This window comes from Vigna unguiculata, chromosome 10 (assembly GCF_004118075.2).
Source record: "Vigna unguiculata cultivar IT97K-499-35 chromosome 10, ASM411807v1, whole genome shotgun sequence".
In the NCBI taxonomy this organism is placed as follows: Eukaryota; Viridiplantae; Streptophyta; class Magnoliopsida; order Fabales; family Fabaceae; genus Vigna; species Vigna unguiculata.
The window spans coordinates 33441469-33459157 of record NC_040288.1 but is presented as its reverse complement, the minus strand read 5'-3'; the positions used below and the strand labels follow the sequence as shown (position 1 = coordinate 33459157).

General features: G+C 28.9%; 2 protein-coding genes across 3 annotated transcripts; both read left to right on the top strand.

Annotated features, from left to right (window-relative positions):
• The first annotated feature begins 272 nt into the window (after nt 1-272).
• On the top strand, nt 273-4012 carry LOC114166262 (tRNA-specific adenosine deaminase TAD1). Of its 2 annotated transcripts, XM_028050980.1 has the most exons (10): nt 276-513; nt 647-767; nt 1216-1403; nt 1516-1596; nt 1886-1999; nt 2621-2790; nt 2874-2950; nt 3037-3156; nt 3341-3428; nt 3551-4012. In XM_028050980.1, exons 1-10 carry the CDS (start codon nt 357-359, stop codon nt 3659-3661), a joined length of 1227 nt encoding a protein of 408 aa, XP_027906781.1. In that variant the 5' UTR covers nt 276-356; the 3' UTR covers nt 3662-4012. The 2 variants fall into 2 exon arrangements, with proteins under 2 accessions (XP_027906782.1, XP_027906781.1); XM_028050981.1 differs by lacking the exon at nt 3551-4012 and having other exon boundaries at nt 273-513; nt 3037-3173; nt 3341-3429.
• Nucleotides 4013-10791: 6779 nt separating this feature from the next.
• Nucleotides 10792-16699, top strand: LOC114166088 (protein O-glucosyltransferase 1-like). Its single transcript, XM_028050748.1, has 6 exons — nt 10792-11129; nt 12150-12697; nt 14643-14835; nt 14930-14994; nt 15081-15291; nt 15904-16699. Exons 1-6 carry the CDS (start codon nt 10971-10973, stop codon nt 16264-16266), a joined length of 1539 nt encoding a protein of 512 aa, XP_027906549.1. The 5' UTR covers nt 10792-10970; the 3' UTR covers nt 16267-16699.
• Nucleotides 16700-17689: the final 990 nt, after the last annotated feature.

Genomic DNA, 17689 nt, shown 5'->3' with positions numbered 1-17689 from the left:
TGAGTAGAAGCCCAGAACTCTGTACACAACACAACACACTAGTTAATTAAACTTAAGAAAAAAATTTAATCTTAAACATTTTCCATGCAAAAAGAGTAATTTAAAAAGAGGATTAGAATAAATAATTTATTTACAAGAGGTTACATTTTAGAGTTCAATTGTTATTTTTTACACTAATTATTTTAAAAGTTATACTAATAATATTTGATCAATTAACATTAACATTTCATTTAATAATTAATAAAAAAATAGTAGAGGATTAAGCCAAGCCAATGCTGTTGGGGTTTTCTTCTCTGATTTTTCACTACACAGAGTTCAGAGTTACTGCACTGGTTTGGTGAACCTCAACCATTTCTATGGCGGTTTCAGTTTCATCTTCTGAGGAAAGTAATTGGGGCCAAAGGGTATCGGAAAAGGTTCTTTCTTTCTACGCTTCTCTTCCCAAAAAGGGCAAACCTCAAGGCCGTGAAGTCACTGTTTTGGCTGCTTTCCTTCTCTCTTCTCCTTCCAACGGTTCTCTTCTTCCTCTTTCCACCATAACGATCACCCACTAACCAAATTTCACTTTTTTTTTTCTTATTTCTCTCTAAAAAAAAGCCTTCTTTCGGGTTAAGGAGTTCACTAGTTCATTATTTTTTCTCCCAAGACTTGAAGGTTGTTGCAATTGGAACGGGAACAAAGTGCATTGGGCGCTCTCTCTTGCGAACTTGTGGTGATGTTGTTCATGATTCGCATGCTGAAGTCATTGCTCGAAGAGCTTTGATGAGGTTTCATTGCTATCCTTTTGAAACTTCTTTGTCTTTTTTTTTGAGAGCCTTTTTTTTTTCCTTTCTTTTGTATCATAACTATGCAGCACTTTATATCCATCGATTTTTCAGTTTTGAATACCGATAGTGAAGGTTTGCTTGTGTCATGTTTGCAGTACAATTTACTTAAGTTTTGTAAAATTGTAATGCAGGGTACTACTACTGTTTGTGATGAATTATATGGTCAAAACTTCTATACGATCCTTGTGTTGTTTGTAATGTTCTCTAATTAGAATTGAAATATTTTCGTAATAAAGGTTTACAGAATTATGTGGATTATTGTGATGAAAATCCAATTGTTATTGGAGAGTTTACAGCAATACCAATGAAAATGTATATAATTTTTGTCCTCAATATAATGTCTTGCTATGTGAGGAGATGTTATTTCATTTGTTTCTATTCACACCAGGTTCTTCTATACACAGATTCAACATCTTACAGAAACTAATGGTAACCACGGACCTACCAATGGAGGCAAACGGTTTAAATTTGATGATGGTAACTTGCCATTTGAGTTAGATACAGGGTGTCTTAATAAAGCGAAATATACTTTGAGGAAGGATTGGAAATTACATATGTACATATCACAGTTACCATGTAATTTATCTTTCTGTCCCTTTCACTCTATCTGATCAAATTTTCCTCCTTTATCTGTGACCCTATGTTGGTTAGGTTCAAGGGTGATTTCCATTTGTGTTCCATTTTGTAGGTGGAGATGCTACACTGAGTTCGGTTGTCTCGCCTTTGGAAACTGTTCCTTTAGGAGAAAGAGATTCAACTTCACCTTTGGGTATGCTATTCGATTCCATGGTTAAGTTTTACAACATTTAACATTTTATGTGAAAATTATGAAGTGTCTGAGGTCAGAGGGGCCTTAAAGACAGATGAGACTGAGCTTTTTAATAGAAAATATATTTTCTGAACTCTGTTTCCTTCTATACTTCAATTATTGGATTATGATGATTTTTATCAAGTTTTGATGTATGGTGGTTTTTTATATTTCATTGATAATTGAAATATTGCTGCTGTTTATTTTGGTCTGACTGTCTGAAGAGAAATACTTTTCTCATCAATTCCAGACAACGCTTTAAACCAACAGGGGATGGTCCAGAGGAAGCCGGGTCGTGGTGATACGACGTTGTCAGTTAGTTGCTCTGACAAGATAGCTCGTTGGAATGTTGTTGGTGTTCAAGGTTAGATATGTTTAAACCATGGATGTTTACATGTTGGTAGTTCTTGCTTGAAAATTAGTTGTGATGTGATATTTACATACTCCTGTTCTACAACAATTTAATACAGCAAACGAATCATCATGGAGATTGACATTTTTATTGTTTGTATACTTGTAAATATTCTGCATCAACTATACTTGGCTGTATGATTTTGACTCTTTTATTTTTACTTGTTTATTTTCCATAAATCTTTTACTTGTATTACTAAAGCGTAGACGTCTAATTTGGTTGTAAACACAATATTGAGGTTTCATGAATATCAATTTTGTCAATTTTTCAAACATAAAAGTTAGAGTTTCTAATTTGTGTGATAGTGTTAGATATGTGGATATAATTGGAGTCAAGTTTGAGTTGGAGCCTCACATTGGGTAATAATATGCAAGATAAACAACATATAAGGTGAAAAGACTTACAATCTTGTTACTTTAGGTTTTTGGTTGAAGGTGGTGTTTGAGTTTACTCATGACTTATACGTCTCAAATCTATCTGGTGTCTCCCATCAAAAAAACCCAACAAATTCAAATAGTGATTGTATTTCCGTCAAGTTAGTTAAGTGTTGTGACATTGTTACTCTTAGTGCAGGAGCATTGCTTTCCTACTTTCTTCAACCTGTATATCTTTCTTCAATCACTGTTGGTCTTCCCATTAACAGTCCCGGGAATTTTCATTTTGAGGATAACTTGAAAAGAGCTTTGTATGAACGTATCCTACCCTTATCAAGTGAACTGACATCTCCATTTCTGGTGAACCAGGTATGAGGAATATTTGGTATCTTAGTGAGAAAGAAAAGCGCATTGTAGGATGCTGACTTGTATGTCTTTTTTTCATTTCACAGCCGACACTTCACGCCGCACCAGTACCACCAAAGGACTTTCAGCAATCTGAGAGTGCTGCCAACACCTTAACATGCGGGTACATACGCCAAATGTTGGAGAATTGTGAAATTAATGCAGCTTTATGGATGGATGTTGCATTTAGTTGAATGATTAACTTTGCAGATATTCTATATGCTGGAATGAATGTGGGTTGCATGAAGTCATCCTGGGAACCACTGGAAGAAAGCAAGGCACCTCTGCAAAAGGGGCACTCTACCCTTCTACACAGTCATCTTTATGCAAGTGAGTGCCACTGACATGTATGTGGTAGAAATCTTTGTGAATCACTAATAACATTACAGTTACTGCTACCTCCAAAACCTATATAAACAAGTAACTAATTTCTCAAGACCAATAAAGATGGTTAAGTTACTTAATTATAATTAATAAAAGATCAGAGGTGGTAATAAATTTATTGTCTTTCCAGACAGAGGTTGCTGGAGGTTTTCTTGCCACTGAGAAGGGAAAAATTGAGCAGTTCTCTGGCCAATGGGATTACCTACCGAGAACTTAAGGTATTCTTGATGTTCTTCACATTCTCTTTTGGGTTCACCACAGTTTTTAACAGTTCTGTTCAGTGCAGTTCATTTTGTCCACTCCTAATAATTGTGTCTTGTTTTGCATGATTAATCATCAGGATGGAGCTGAAGAATATAATTTGACTTCCAAAATTTTCAAAGGGAAGCCACCTTTTAACAGGTGGTTCTTGAAACCCTTAGATTGTGAGGCATTCCCCATTTCAGAATAATACATTTACTTATCTGTCTAAACTCCATCTTTGGTTATGTCATCCAACTTCTGTAATATGAGAATGTTGCTCAATTGGACATGGTTGCACATCCTAAGAGACAGAGGGGTAGAATAGAAGTTTCATGAATCAAAAAAGGGGTGGTAAGATGAAAAGTGGAGGGGGATGTTTAGGAAATCATTGTCCAGTGTAGGAGACTGATGGTTATGAAGTCTGTATTTTTGGGCCAACAAGGACTTGATTATCTATTTCTTTCATGATTGTCAAATGAATCCGAATTATCACTATTGGAAACTCTTGGGGGTATTTCTTTTAGGGTTAAATATGTTTTTGGTCCCTTAACTTTCAATGAATTTTGGAATTAGTCCATTTCGAAACTTTAGACCAATTTAGTTCTTTATTTTTTGAAATACGTAGATTTAGTCATTTTTATTCAAATTTTGTTAAGTTTATTTGACATTTCAAGTGTGTTTCATAATATTATTTGACTTAACATTAAAGCAAAATTGTATCAAACATAATGAACAACTCAAATATAATCATGAAATGTGTACGAAACATCAAATAAACCTAACAAAATTTGATTAAAAGGATTAAATTCACGTATTTCGAAAGATGAAAGACGAAATTGGTTCAAAGTTTTGAAATTGACTAATTTAAAGATTTACTGAAAGTTAAGGGATTAAAAACATATTTAACCCTTTCTTTTAAAGCACTTCCATACCTTCTCCTCGTAGGTGTAGAAAAAAGTTTAAATTATACATGGACTGGACTGTAAACATTTTATAATGCATAAATTTATTTTGAATCGTGTCATTCTATACTCATAAATGTGTTCTAGATTGCATAAGTATGTTATAGATTGAATAATTCAGAATATATTTTTGAATTTGAAAATGTATTTTGGATTATATAATTTGAAATGGTTTTGGATTGTGAAACTGAAAATGCATTTTAAATTGTACGATATGAAAAATACTTTTGGATTGTGTGATCTGAAAATGTATTTTAGATTATGTAATAAGAAAATCTAGATGTGTATTTTGGTAAGAATAACAAGTGAACCGTTTTTGTAAGTATTATTTAAATCTGTTTCGATTTGATGAAGAATTTTTGTTATCGGCTCTATACCCATTATTGTTTTCATATCTTCTTATTTTAAATTTACTAAAATATTTTTAATTTATTAATTTATCTAAAATAATTAGATTAATTTTTAATTTTGTTTCTTAGTTCTATAATTTATTTCTAAGATATATCTTTGATTACTTTTGTTCTTTTTTATACTTGACGTTTATCCAATTATTACTTGATATTTATGTAATATGTTTAGCATTGGTTAACAAAATACGCATGTTTTTGATGCTGAATATTATTATGTTTTTTCTTTTTTTGGATGTTTCTAAAAAATATTTGGAAGAGTAAAGGAGCATATATGAGTGTAAATAAAGATAAGGATGACACAAAAAAAAAAAAATTGGTGAAAAGGATGGAGAAGTGAAATTCGCACTCACCTTCACCTTGCCTCGTTACAATTCTTATATTTTAAATTATGTAACGTGAAACTATATTACATTGTTTGAAAATCATTTTAGATTATGCAATTTTGAAATATAAAAATATATTTTGAATTATGTAATTTTGAATATATTGTTGGTTTACATAATCTCGAAGGTATATGTTGATATATATATATATATATATATATATATATATATATATATATATATATATATATATATATGTTTGTATTTCAAAATAATCTTTTAAGCTTTAACTAACTTTTATGTCATTGATAAATTAATAAATGTTCAATCGAGTTCTTATTAGAATTTTGTTGTTCATTGAATATTAAAAAAAATATATTAATCGATTCCTATTATTTAATTTAATTTTTCTGTTAATTGTGTGATGTAAATGTTATGTTGTATGATCAGTTATTAACATATTTTATTTTATAATATAATTTTATAATTTAATTATCATTTATGTCACAATTTTCATCACCAATTTCAACTATTATAATCTCTCTCTTCTTTTACCATCTAATATTCATAAAGTTTCAACCTCAATTACAATCTATTTAATAAAGAAATTATCGAGCATCTCTCTGTTGATAGAGAACTAATAAAAAAAGTTTCGAGAAAGATCATGCATGGGCTTTGATGTTGTCATCACTGTTGTCATCACTGGTGTCAACCACGAGAGAAACTGGTATGAACAATGTGATTCTCTTTAACATCTAAAACCTTCAAAACATGTCACATTCTCCAATTTGTGTCTCAAAGTGGAGATAAACTTCATGCTTCATAGGTGCGTTTACGGAGTGGGTTTCAAATTATAAATTTGCTTTTGTGAAAGTGAAAACAATTGAAGCTTTGACATGGTTCTCAGGGTGGGAGGAAGAAGTCTGATGAGAGTGTTGTCCTTTGAGGTGACATGCAACTGCTAGCAATAGTCGAAGATAGGATTTTATGAGTGTGGTTGAAGTCCAACTAGATATACCGTAGATTTTGTAGCGTTCTTGTTGAGCCAAGTATTCCTACACTAAACTTGTTGTAAGTAAGGTTGATGAGTTTTATTGATGAAAGGATTTTTTTTTTCTTTTTTTATGAAGAGATTTATTGACGATGGGTTAGATGAAAAAAGGAGAAAATTTTTAGTAATTGAAATTGATGTTGAAAATTGTGATATAATTAATAGTCGTAAAATTATAAAATTACGTGTGACAACAACTAAGCAATGTGATCACATAAAATAACAATCATATTATCTAGATAATAGAAAAATTAAATAGTAAGAACTCAATTGACACTAACACAAAAAAAGATTTCAATGTATGTTATTTTAGAGACGACAGACATCAATTTAACATCTGTTACGTTTATTTCAATGTATGTTATTTTAGAGACGACAGACGTCAATTTAACATCTGTTACGTCTATTTCAACGTATGTTATTTTAGAGACAACATACGTCAATTTAACCTCTCCTACGTCTAAACAAATATCAACTAACATCTGTTACATCTAGAACAGACGTTAATCGATGTCTGTTACATAGGCAACAAATGTCAATTTGTGGGATTTTTCTTTTCGCTAATATTTCCTCCATTAAAACATGAAAAATCGTTATACAATGCAAGAATACATTACAAAAATTTCCACAATTATAGAAGTAGTATGGGTATCTAAAATAAAAGTATAAAGTATAAAAAAATGGGTGAAAAATACTAAGAAATAAAAAATACCTTAAATAATGAATTTTTGAAAATTTTCGAACCACAATTCTCTTTGGGTATTGGTCAACGTGTTTGTCACCGCTTTTCCAACAACTTTCATTTTTTGAGTATCTTCATCCAAAGGTTTGTAGCAAAAGTTACCATAAAAAATATTCACAACTTTGATTTTTGTGACCAATATCTTTCGGTATTGAACACTTTACATTTGAATACAACTTAATAGAAGTTACCACAAAAATATTCGAGTAAAAAAAAATCATTTTCTACTATTTTTAGTGATTTTTACAAAATAGAAATAATCTAAAACACAAAAATGCAACTTTTAGGACATACAACAATGACTAGTGAATGAAAACACCAACTTTATGCGAAATACAATCGGGGAGAATGAAAGTTTGAGCCAAAACAAGCATCACCATGACAAGATAGAGTGAAAGGTTGAAACATTTGCTCCTTCAAGTTTGACGTTGTCATTGTACTTTGGTAGAAGGTTTCGCACAAACAAAACAGAAAAAGGTGAGGATTCTGAAATTTTAAAAGACAAATTGATGTCAAACTCTTTACAATAGACATTAAATGATGTTAGACCTAGGATAGTTTGATGTTATTTAACATCCTAGCATCATCCTAGTATCCTATAACAATTTAGATTAAATATTTACAAAAATAACAGTGAACATTTTTAATATAACTGATGATAAGTCCTTCTTGCACCGGTGTGAAAAATATTAAATTTTTTTAATACTCAATAAAACTTTTGTTTCAAAAATCTTTGAACGCAGAAATAAAATTTGTGGTGCAAAAAGTAATTGCCAAGTATTGGTTAAAAGACATGGATAATTAACATAGACAAGGACCACCTCGTATGAAAACCTGGGAAATGGGCACATGGAGTGTGCATTGACGTCGATGTCCAAAATTTAAAGTCTATTTGTCGTTTGCAAAATTTCCTTTTGAGTTTGGTGCACGTTACTGTCTACTCACTCTGCATTTCAAGTCAACCAATAAATTAAAAAAAATAAATCCCAAACATCACGTCATCTCCTCCATCCTCAATTTGCCCAAACCGTGTATCTTTGCATTAATTTTTTTTTTCTAGATTGAGTTTAAAACTCAAAAGTTTTAACGTGTAAACGTAGTTTGAAGGTAATTAATCTTGTTACAAAATTGAGTTTACCCTTAAATGAAAAAAAAAAAATCAAATTGAACAGGTAAATTGGTGTAAAATTAACATACACAAAAATGATATTCACCAAATACATGTGTAACTATTTGTAACTATAATCCTTTTTAGCCTCATTTTATGGTGGTCCTCCACTGATTCTTGCAACTTATGCACATTCTCTGCTTTTTAATTGCTACGGTTTCCCAGTTAGGTTAAAACAACCTAATAGCTTGTATTATTCAATAAATTTGGTGAAATGCATAATTAACCAACCTAACTATTTAATGAATCTTCATTATCCTTATTTCGAGTCCATATTATTTATTAATTTTTTTTGTGTTAGAACATTAAAAATACACTGTATTAATATTTTAAATATCTTTTTAATATATTTTAAAACGTTAAAATTAGTGGTAATCGGTGTATTATAAAAATATAATAAAAAAACAACACAAAAAATCTCACCAAAAATCCAAATTCTTTATTTCATGTGCATGTACTTTGCATGAAGTGAATGATATCTGCATAAAATTGACATTGAAAATTGAATAGAATGTGAGCACGTGGTTGCTGAACTAGAGAGAAGGCCATAGACAGAGTTTATAGCTCATAAACTAATAATGCTCTATTATGTTACATTATTTGCCTCATAATTTGCCCCACTTTCTAAGTAATTGACCACTTAGAACTAATTAACTACTGGAATTTTCTACCTAGTTTGGCATCTTCCTCTCACATTATTATATTAATCAAATTAACATTCGTTGCTGACTTTTCATTCTTCGCTTTCCTTTTTCTTCCAACCCACTCTTCCCACTGTAATTTATGTGTGTCTTTGTGTTTGACGGAGAAAAACGTGGGGTCAAAACAAAACGATGTTCACAATTTCACTCTTCCTTTTCTTTCAACTTGATATTGATAATAGAAAGATTATGGTTGAAAATCTTACTTCGACAGATAAGACGAAATCACAATATATAAGTGGGTGTAAATCTCATCTTACAATTCGGTTATGTGAAATTGAATTATTTCGATTTTGTGAAATTGAAATATGTCAATTTTAATTGATATTTTGAGAAAGGATTATTAGAAATATATTTATAAAGTAAATTGAGTCCAACTCACACACATAAAATAAATGACATTATTCTCGATCCAAAATCTTAAGTTTTTTTTTTATCTAATATGAAACTTATCAATTTAGATATATTATTATAAAAATAGTGAGATTATGGACTAGACTTGTTTTGAGGCTGAAAATGAGAGTCTTTGAGTCTTCTACGTCACTTTGAAACGATGGAAAATTACCTGATTAAGTTGAAGAGCAAATTACGGACGTGAATGTGGAATTGCCTTTACAAACAAGTTATAGCATAACATCATCACCACGTTATTTTGTTCTATTAGTAAACTCATAAACTATAAACAACTCTTCTTACTATTCTTTTTACTTCCTATATAATCAAGAAATAAAATTTCATATTCCTAATCGTAAATAGAATACAATAACATCGAGAATATATATAATTTTGGATTGAAGGGTCAGATAAATTAAATGATTTTTACTGAACATCACATGTTTCATGAGATATTAAAAAAAAAAAAAACTACTTTGAGTATATTTGAGTCAAGAAGAATTTTCTTGATGGAAAGTTTTTATGATTTACACCAACACCAACTGTAATCGTAATAGCAACAAAAGAGCATTGCATTTATACATTGAATAAACATATATAGGTTTAATTACTCTTTTGATCTCTCTTTTCGTCCAAAAATATCAAGTTAATCACTAAGTTTTGTTTAATCTCAATCCGGTTCTTTAAAACATTGATACTATTTGATTTTTTTTTTCGTTAAATTTTTTGAAAGGGATGAAAGATTTTCCATCAAAACTATAGAGTTGTTAATTAGAATGATTTTCTTTTTTTTGGTGTAATTAATATAATCCTAGTGTCAATATTAATGAAAAATCATTGATTCACATCAAAAAATTCGGGACCAAATTAAAAATTAAAAAAAAATTGGAGAATCAATTTGATATGTTTCGATGAAAACAAAGACCAAAAGAGTAATTAAACTATAAATACAATATATTTTATGAATATATTATTTATTAATATTAATAAAACTTATTATTTAGTTGTTAAATAATAAAATTCATGATTATTCTATGGCTTATATTTAAAACTTTTGTTTTTATATTTTATTTTATTTTATCAGTTTGTCAGTTGAAATATAAATAATTACATACATTTATGTATGTTGTAAAGAAAAATTAAAACTTTTATTTTAATCAGTAACTGAAATAATTTTTTATTGTTGACGTGTATTTATTGAGGTATATATATAAATACTTGTGTTAGAAAGACCATGTATAATACTCGTGTCTTTGGTAGCATATTTTGGAAATAATTTTGAGTAAAAACATATTTATCATATTTTTAATTATATAAGATGAATAATATTATCTATAAAGGCTAAGACAATGTTTAACATAAATTCATAAACCAAATATTAAAGATTGTTTTTCCCCATATAATAAGACTTTAATATTTCTTTTCTTATAATTAACTTGCTTAATTTGTTGGCCATGTTAATCTTTTCTTATAGTGTGTAAAAACTTTACATAATATTAATTATAGCATTTATTTAATCATCAAAAATTCAAACTTTGACTAGTTGAAAGTGTTTCAATTTCGATATACATCCAATGGTTCTTGCTTCCTCTTCCACACACACCATCTCTCTCTCTCTCTCTCTCCATCAAACATAGCTACAGAAACCAACCAATAACACAGTTTGTGAGAAGAAACACCATTGTTCAAAATCCATGATCAAACACAGAGAGAACTTCAAAAGCTTCTTGAATTGAAAGTGATTAATTATTGAAGCAGTGTTTGAAGATGGAGAAGGACAACGAGGCATATCTGAAACTCTTCTGGGGGCGTTCGAGTAATCAGAAAATGAGTTTGTTGTCGAAGAAGGGGAAATCCAGAACAATGGTGTTTGTCATGGTTTTCTTTGCAGCCACTTTCCTTGCTTTCACTGTCTGGAACATTACTGTGAGTCACTTCTCAAACCATGCAAATTCAAAAACTTTTTCTGGTTTTTGTTTCTTCTCACATGCATGGAGATATTGATGATGCGCTTGAAAATTTTTGAACGAGTTTTAGATATGGAGTCTAATAAACTCAATTTTTTTACATGCTATTGGATTCTAGTTTAGTATTATTTAAAACCACATGCATCTAGATATTTTCAATCTTTTCAAATTCCATGCTCAGAATTTGTGGTTTTTAATGTGAATGTTTGCCGGTGATAATTAAACATAAGTGTAAACAGATTAATCACAGTTTGTAGAATTTTAAGATAGCAAAAATTAAGATTTATCTTAGTAAGAACCTAAAGAAAATATAATATGTCTTCATCTAATAAATCAACAAAAATAAATAAATAAAATAAAACACCAACACATAAAATTAACTCCAGCTCTCCTAAACTTTAGTCGCTTGAATAATTATTATTAGAAATTGAATTTAAATCTAAAATTCATGATTAGTTTAATAAAGAAAGTATCCTCACTTTTATACGGTAATTTATTCTTATAACACATTCATTATAAGAATAAACGAGTTTGATGCCATTTAATAATGAAATTTAAGCCCTAAACTAAACTTAATTAGTAATTTAGTTCATACATTTAACTTTATAATTATTTTTGTTCTTGTATTAATTTTACTCAATTGAACTACTATATTTTTTTAAATAAAAAAATCAAGGATATTATTATTATTTTCTTCTCTCTTTTTTTTTTCAAAAGTACTATTCCATCCATCCCTCCATCTCTTTCCTTCGTCCCACTTGAGGTCACCTCCTCCACATCCCACTTGTTATTTGTCTCAATATTTGTGAGTCTTGATTTTATTTAAAAAAAAATACAAACTTAATTGAATAAAAAATAAAAACAAAAATAAATTATAGAGCATAATATAGAAATTAGATTATTAATTAAATTTATATGGTTGGTAAAAGTTTCTGAATGGCTAGTATCCTAACATGGTGATTTTTTTTATTTTTTGAAGTCGACATTTTCTCCAGGTGCTTCCATTCTAATGAAGAAGAAACCCTCCCCCGTGCCAATACCGAAAGTCCAAGAACAAGAGTTCCCACTTAGGTGCACCCCACCACACGTGCCACAAGAGTGCCCTAGAGACTACCCTAGGTCGCATAAGCCCACGGGCCCAGCCCGCACGTGCCCCTCGTACTTCAAATGGATCCACGAGGACCTGAAGGCATGGAGAGAGAGAGGGATCACGAGGGAAATGGTGGAGGGGGCAAGGCGAACGGCACACATGAGGGTAGTGATCGTGGACGGGAGGGTGTACGTGGAGAAGTATAAGAAGTCGATCCAGACCAGAGATGCGTTCACTTTGTGGGGCATCATGCAACTGCTGAGGGTGTATCCCGGTAAAATTCCTGATCTGGAGCTCTTGTTTGATTGTGATGATAGGCCCGTTATACCGAAGGGAAGGTTTGAAGGCCCAAATGCTGCTACTCCACCGTTGTTTCGCTATTGCTCGGACCAGTGGAGCTTTGATATCGTCTTCCCTGATTGGTCCTTTTGGGGATGGTACGTGTTAAAACTCAATTTCTCTTCCTCTTTTTAATTCAAAATAATATCTTATTTAGTTTTAGTAAATGATACAAATTTTGTACTGTTAAATATTTATTTAATTTTTCAATTTCAGTGAAATTTTGAATTAGTATTTTTTTTTTAAATTTTTGATTAATTTAGTCTTTCATCTTTAAAAATATATGAATTTAGTCTTTTTAACCAAAATTTATTAAGTTTATTTTATATTTCAAACGCATTTTATGATAATATTTGAATTTTTTACGACACATTTTTGCTTTAATGGTAAATCAAATATTATTATAAAATACATTTAAAATGTTAACTAAACTTAACAAAATTTGATAAAAAGAATTAAATCCATACATTTTTAAAGATGAAGGACTAAATTTGTATAAAATTTCAAGGAGAGACTAATTTCAAAATTCAGTAAAACTTGAAGGACAAAAAGAACATATTTAATCCAATTTTTTATTTTCTTTCTTTCTTTATTTTTGCTTAATAACTCTTTTTCTTATGCTATTGCGATTTTTTTTTTATTTTTTTCTTACCACTTTATAGTTAATGTAACGTGTACATAGTTTAGTGTTTGTATAGTTTTAATTTTTTTAAGAAAATCGAGTGATGAAATGGTATTAGGATTGACATGATATGTCATTGTATTACTGACATAATATTATTACCATTAATTTCACATATAGGTTATATTAACTTGTGTTAAAAATTAATAAAATCAAATTCAAAGCGTTTTAAATAGTAAAAAAAAAATCTTGATTAGTACAAAAGGAAATATTAAACCTTTATTTTTTAAATCTTTGGATCTTATAAGTGGCGTCTTTTTATTAGGTCTGTTTGTTTATTTTCTCTAAGAAACAAAACCTTTTTGATAAAATAATCACGTACTATTAATAATTTTACATATTTAGGTAATTTTATTTTAAAATGTAGATGAAGAAAACAAATTTGTTTTTGACAATAGTTTTTAATTAGAAACAAATAGACTCATTATTTAATGATCATCTTATCTGAATACATCTTTTAATTATATTTTAAAATTAGAAAAAAGAGAAAAAAAAACTATTCAAATAAAAAAGTATATATATATATATATATATATATATATATATATATATATATATATACTTAGTAAAACATAAATGATGTTCATAAAGGTGAATAAAATATAAAATTAATTAAAACAATATAATAGAATTGTCTTCGAACTTAAATACCATTTTACAGTTTTTTTCTTGCACCCCATAACTTTCCTTCAGTGTTTTTATACTAAAATAATTTTCCATTATTTTGTCCTTTCAGATTATACATTTTGAAAATATTTTTTACATTCAAATTCTATAACTGAAAGTTAAAAATGACTTTGTAATTATGTAATTTAGACATAATTAAAAAAAAGCTCCTAAGTTACATAAATTATAAATTATAAATTATAAATTAAAATTTAAAAATTATTTTAGTTTTTGGATTACATAAGAAGTATTTTTTAGAAAAAAAATGACTAATTGAAAAATTACTTTTAACTTTTAAATTATACAATTCATGAATCTTTTGAATCATATAATTCGGAAATCTTTTGATTCCACAATATCAAAATATTTTTATTTTTGAATTGCACCAAAAGAAGAACAAGACAGGGAAGTGTTTTTTTTTATATGGGATGCAAGAAGAAACTTACGAAGGTGTAAGGAGAAAGCTTACATTTTTTTCTACAAATGGTATCAGGATAATTTTTTTCGAACAATTTTTTCTTATAATTTGAAGTGATATAATTTTAAAATGAAAAAATAAAATAAAAATTATTTAAAAAATATTTTTTAAAATTGTGAAAAGGATTATTAAAATTTTGTAAAAGAAAATTAAAATTTGGTCATTAAAATATTATTTTTCATATACAAGAACTGTAATTAGGATTTTGTTATAACAGGGCTGAGATAAACATAAAGCCATGGAAATATGTGCTAGAAGATATAAAAAATGGGAACAAGAAAACCAAGTGGAAAGAAAGAGTGCCATATGCGTATTGGAAGGGTAACCCTAATGTGACTCCAACTAGGAAAAACCTTATGACATGCAATCTCACAGACAAAGATGACTGGAACACTCGCCTATACATACAGGTTTTTCCCACTTTTTCACCATTTTTTTTGCTCTGTAATTCATTTCAGAAAGGAAGATTTGTATTTTTATTACATGTTTTTGTTTTGGTCACAGGACTGGGATCAAGAATCCCAACAAGGGTTCAAACAATCCAACTTAGGGGACCAATGCACACATAGGTAAGATTCAAACTCTGTGACTGACATTCTGATAAAATTGTTGTGTGAAATCTATGTTAATGATGTGTGCAATGGTGGTGACACAGGTATAAAATTTATGTAGAAGGTTGGGCTTGGTCTGTGAGTGAAAAGTATATTTTGGCATGCGATTCTACAAACTTGTATGTTAGGTCTCGCTTCCATGATTTTTTTATCCGAGGCATGGTGCCATTGGAGCACTATTGGCCCATTAGAGACAACACCAAGTGCTCTTCTCTTAAGTTTGCCGTCGAATGGGGCAACAATCACACCGACAAGGTACTCTCTCACTCTCACTTTATAATAAAATTGATAGGAAAGCTATTTTGTCGTCATATTTTGTTGGATATTTCGAGAGAGAGGATCCCTAAGAAGGTACAATGTCATTGAGACATGAGACAAACACACACATAAGAAGAAATTGATACTACTGTTATCCCAAAATTTTAAAACGATGAGTTTATAGGTATTCGTTCTTATGTGATACTCAACTTTCTCATTTTTACTCTCAAACTTTAAATTCCCAGCATATCTTAATAAGTATCTGGGATGTATAAAAAACTGAGACAATTGTCCATCCTTGAAAAATTTACAATTTTGTACAAAAATAATTATATAGAAAAGTGTGCAGTTTTGTTTAGAAAAATTGTAGAAATAAGTCTGTAGTTTTGTCTAGAAAATTTAGGTGTTAAACCATTCTAAATTTATTGTGTAATTTTATTTATACAATTATTTGTGAGTGTCTCTGTGATAAAAGAGATAATTTTCTAATGTGATCAACATAATATGGCAAGATGTTTCTTTGATATATAGATAGAATATTGAATGATGAAAAATTTCTCATTCTATTGTACACAAAACTATGTGTCTTAACATCACTGAAATTTGCAGGCACAGGCAATGGGGGAGGCTGCAAGCAAATTCATTCATGAGGACATGGACATGGATCATGTGTATGATTACATGTTTCATCTGCTAAATGAATATGCAAAGCTCCTGAAGTTCAAACCAGTTATACCTCCAAAAGCTGTGGAGTATTGTCCTGAAACAATGGCATGTGCTTTAAATGGTACAGAGAGAAGGTTCATGGAAGATTCAATGGTGAAGTTTCCTAGTCATTCAAATCCATGCACTATTCCTCCTCCATATGATGCTACAAGCCTACAACAATTTCTAGACAGAAAAGCTAATTCAACAAGACAGGTAGAAATTTGGGAAGATGAATATTGGGAGAGTAAAAAGAAGGTACAATAGTATACACATTGTGCTCATGACAAGATTTTGTCATGTTTTATTTTACTTCTTCATCTGACAAATATCATTTTATCCGAATCTAAATTCTCTACTGAATTTTTAGTATTATTCCTCGGCTGAACTTTCAAAACACATTGATATTAAGATATTAATACATATTTTAATGTATTTTACAACATTAAAATCAATATCTATGAATATATTTTAAAATGACAGCAGAGAGAATGACCAAAATCTCAGTAGAGAATTCAAATATACTCACTTTCAAATATACACAGTTGATAGTTGATGTTGTCTCTTACCACATTCATATTTGTTCTCATTCTTCTTCTTTGATTTTCTTCTGAATAAAGCTTGATGATTAATGTAATTATAATTGCCTCCAATTTGTAAGAGACTTGTTTGATATAAAGCACTAAATGAAATAATTTACTGTTCTTTCTGCTCTTATGTATCTTATTGTGTTTTGGCATGGTGAAGAAGTCGAATAAGAGTAAAGCTTGAAATTTGAATAGAAGTGAAAAGGTGAAAGTGAAATAAAACTTTACAAATTTTGTTTTAATAGTGGTTACACAATTTATAACAACAAAACTAAGAACAGGTACAAAATTACAAAGACAACGACATTTTAGTGATTGAATATTTTTTCATTTTATTATACATCAACCAAATTGTAAATTTAATTCCTAATATTTGTGTTAATTGCACGTCTCATACAATTAAATTAAATATTCATGTTAGTAATATCAATATTAAAATGAGTTTTATGTAGAATAATCATAATAATAATTTGCAATATTTGTTTAGTTATAAATCAATTTTACACTGATCATTTTGCAAGGCTTATTCTAAAAGTTGGCTGAATCAATCAACCATTTTAATTTGTTGTTTCTTAGGTACGTACAATTTATAAGAAACTATATATTATTCAGCGAATGCTATACGGCCAAATGAAATATTTACTTATATATATATATATATATATATATATATATATATATATATATATATATATATATATATATATTAACCTATAAATAAAAAGAAGAGAATGAGATGTTTACCTTTTCAATATTACATTTTTAAACTTGTTAATATATATAAAAAAATCATATTTTTTAAATTGTATTCATATACATATAATTAAATTTATTTGAAATATATTTTATGAATAATATAATTAAAAATAAAACATTTTAAATGTATATTTAAGTTAAAATAACTCGTAATAATGTATCTTAAATAATAATTAAATATTACAAAGTAAGATATTTTATATTTGTGTCAATTTATATATATATATATATATATATATATATATATATATATATATATATATATATATTTATTTATTTGAAATTTCAAAGTATTTTATAATATGATTAAAAGTAATAGTTGTAAAGTTTAGATTACATATTCTCTA